A 3,768-nucleotide genomic window follows, 5' to 3' on the forward strand; every position below is an offset into this window, starting at 1 on the left:
GTAAAAGTTCTCTCATGCCTGCATGAAAACGCAATGCAAATGTCTCCACTTATAAACACACAATGATGCCTCTGTTTGTTCCAGGTAATCCTGAGTACAGAAAATAGAGGCGTGTTATCATGGTAGCATGAAAGCTTTGCATTGAAAAACACCTCCGAGGTTAAAACTCTACTGACTCACTCCGTGCTGCACTGAGGGGCATCAGCTGTCCTCACAACTACTGTAAACCTGTTTGCTACAGCCGACTGTTACAGGGAGCACGTACGCCTTACTGTAGTTCAGCACAAAGTCCACTCCCTTCTCACTGTCAAACTGGATGTCCCGGGGCAAATCCTTGTGTCTGTTAGCATCTATGCTCATAGGAAAACCTGGCTGCCACTCCTTCCATCTACAAAGGACAGCAATTAGTAGATATTAGTGAGCAGCCTCAGTCTCCTACAACATTCAACCACAAATATGCATGTATAGAGTGAACTTGCCTGTAGGTTTTTCTTCTCATATCCAGCTCTTTTTGTCTGTGCTGCTTGACCAGGCTGGTCTTATCATCCTGAGGCAGATGTGCTACAACAGACACAATACAAAGAGAGGGATGGAGCAGAGCATGTGTGTTTAACTTACGTTTTAGCACAGCAGACTCTGTGTGATGACAAAGAGTGGACAGGTAGTCTGTTAGGCTTTACCTCTTCCATCACGTAGCACCACTTCCTTGTCATCCACCAGCCAGCGGAAGCAGGGGAACTCCACATAGTCCCCAGATGGGGTCTTGACTGTGATGTACCTACAATACCAGTCATCATGCACCCAGTACTTCTTTTTCTCAATCTTCACCAACACAATGTCACCCAGGTCCTCCCCGACCCTCACGTCATAGGAGTCCACCTGCAATAAAGTTGGTGGTTCAATAAATATGCAGTATGTGCTGGAAAAATTGTGTAATTCACTGAATCAACTGAATGTCACCTGTGCTTTATGTAAGACACATGTATTTCACAGGTAATAAGACACAGGAAAGAGTAGTTTTGGGACATTTCAAATATGCAAAAATGTCACTTAATACAGGCGCATGCAGACTATTTTATTTCTTGTGCTTTACGAAAAAACTTTTATTACTTTCTTATATCACTTAATCTTTAAGCATTCTCTCTGGAGAATAAACTAGTGGCAGAGGTTGAATTAGTCAAGAATACATTTCAGTGACATTGTAGAAGGACCTCCATTTACATCACATCTTATGTACATTTCTGAATGGTGTACAGTAAAGATACCAAACCTGCCATGTAAACCTTTACTTAATAGAACATCCTAAATAAGAAAGGTTTTCCATTAAAATGTTTTGTTTACAGCAGCAAACATTTTCTTTATTTTTTCCAAATAAGGGACAAGTATTATTTTCCCTCCAAAATACAATTTTAGAACAGACTCAAGTTACATCTCTGTCAAAATCTTCTTCCTTTTATCTCAATACCTGCAGTGTTTGTTTGCAGGTGTTGATGCTCATCACTCATCAGAACATAAAAATGAATGCAATTGTCACACAATCGTCCTCACAGCTCTACAGCAGTGTAACATCACTTACCGCCCCCCTCTCAAAGTCATTGTACAGAGGTTTGTCCAGCAGTGTTCTCTCGCTGCATCGCTCCGTGCCCACCAGCGTAATGTAGATATAGTCATCTGTCCCTGCGAACCACTGGCTCCCAGTGGAAACTGTCACTGTGTAAGCAGGCATGGCAGTCAAACAGGATGAAGAGGACTCAAAAAATGTCCAACTGCCCTCTGAAGATTCTATTGCCCACAAAAAGTAAAGCAAAGTTTCCCCTTTTCTCTCAAAACTTCTTTAACTGATTTACACTTGTACCCATTTCTCTTGCACAAACGCCAAGGAAGTGTGTAATCAGGCAGAAGAGGGAGGTACAGAACACAGACAAGCTCTAGCCCCTCAGTGATGAGAGATCTCCACCCTCATGCTGCAAATGAGGTCAGAATATAATATCACTGTCCCTCCTAGATGTGTTATCAATGGCGATTCAGGTGTACAGACATGAATATGGGCAGATGAAAAGGTGAGTGCCAGGGATCGATTTCAAATTAATTGTCTGCAAAGCACAGGAGTGTTTTATAAAAGCATAATAGAATACATTCCCGCATTACAGACAAAAACAGAGAAAGCCAGAGTTTTAATTCAGTCTGACCGTATTTTACTGATGATGTGATAATGAACATAAAGGGACATGTGAGCAAACACGTCTTTTACACATCACATTTACCAGTCAAATCAGCGTGTGACATCGAACAACAACAGGCAGTGTATTTCGGCTGAAATAAATGCAAATGCAACATCGAGTCCCCCTGTGGCTTTACAGATGAAACTGTAACACCAATTTTAACAGGGGTTGGTAGTATGTGTGCAACTCAAAAGTGGGAAGTAGAATTAACTTGTTTCTGTTTTACAAGTTTGATTTAAAACCTTTTTTACTCTCTCTAGAAGTATTAAAACACACCTACTGCCCCTTCTCACTCGGTTAAAGACAGTTTCCAGACAAAATAAAGATACAACGGTTGGTACTGTTTTAAGAAGGTGACATAATGTATAAATTCAAACACTGCTTCTAAAAAAAACAAGGCAGGCAAAGCTGAACATGTACAAAGAGAGAAAATTAAACTGACAAAAAAAGGCATTTTAATTGTTGAGTCATTCTCACATCAGTGTATCTTCTTTCAGTCATCTACCCCAGACTGATAAAGTAGCACAGCACACCATTACATACATTTGCATGGATCATTTTGGAATATTTCTCATTTTACATAACTATCTATTGCAGTGAGCAGCTGGAACAGAACTGATCTGTTTTCTAAACCCAAAAGAAAAACAGCAATAACAGTGAAAGATCATGTATTTGAAACCCAGACATCAAAAGAGCAGTAAATGAAAGCTTCTAAACACAGCAGTTCAGTTGAATGAGTGGCACCATAAAATGCACCAAAAAAAAATGTTGAAAACTATATTTTGTTTCCTAAATGGTAGCTACCACTTACCACCAGTGGGAGTGTGTGATTATACTCTTAAGCCCAGGCAGGTAGGCACAGTTGGATACTGGAGTTCAGTTATTGTTACATACAGTTGGCAATCAAGAGTTACATTGGAGCCTCTTATTTACTCACACTTGGGAGAGCTTTATGTTCAGAGATTTTTAGACTTTTGTTCAGCAACAACTTCCATCCAACTGAGGAGCTGCTAAGAGGTAACCGAAGGCTATTGATATCCCACATCCTCCGCAGTAAAACGGGTTTTAAAGTGTTCAGCAGTATGAGTGTGAATTCTCAGTATATATTTTAATATTCTAGAGCAGTAGTTCCCAATCTAAGGGGTCTGGACCCCTCCAATGGGTCACATGATTAATCTCAGCAGCCACAATATGATTAAACAGTAACTCAACACCATCTTCAAAACCTAAAATAAATGCATTTGAACCCTGACATACCATCACTGCCCACGCAGTACAACCGCTGACACACCCACCCCCTGTCTGAATTTTAAAAATGATAATATAAATCACTGTTTATGCTTTTTCTTATTTTTTGGGGGGTAAAAATACTTTTTAAATGTGTAATTAGTAATTCTTTTACATTATCTGAGCATGCATATTTTGTGCAGGAAGTCAGTCAAGGGAACTTGGGATCCCAGTGACATTTTGCATATTAATAATACAATAGGTGCCCTTGAGTAAGGCAACCTAACCCCGCTGGTAACGCGGCAGCCCCATCACTCCA

General features: G+C 40.2%; 1 protein-coding gene across 1 annotated transcript in view; it reads right to left on the reverse strand.

The window, feature by feature from the left end:
• Positions 1-3,762, reverse strand: part of alox5a (arachidonate 5-lipoxygenase a) — an 8,351-nt gene extending 4,589 nt beyond the window's left edge. The window contains exons 1-4 of the mRNA XM_035663324.1: positions 1,577-3,762; positions 681-879; positions 480-561; positions 266-388 (exon numbers count right to left, since the gene is read on the reverse strand). Of these exons, the coding sequence (XP_035519217.1) occupies positions 266-388; positions 480-561; positions 681-879; positions 1,577-1,726 (554 nt within the window). The 5' untranslated portion in view covers positions 1,727-3,762. The remainder of the gene's footprint in view (positions 1-265; positions 389-479; positions 562-680; positions 880-1,576) is intronic.
• Positions 3,763-3,768: the final 6 nt, after the last annotated feature.

This window comes from Morone saxatilis, unplaced genomic scaffold, assembly GCF_004916995.1.
Source record: "Morone saxatilis isolate NCDOM2014 unplaced genomic scaffold, NCSU_SB_2.0 Contig19, whole genome shotgun sequence".
Taxonomy (NCBI): Eukaryota; Metazoa; Chordata; class Actinopteri; family Moronidae; genus Morone; species Morone saxatilis.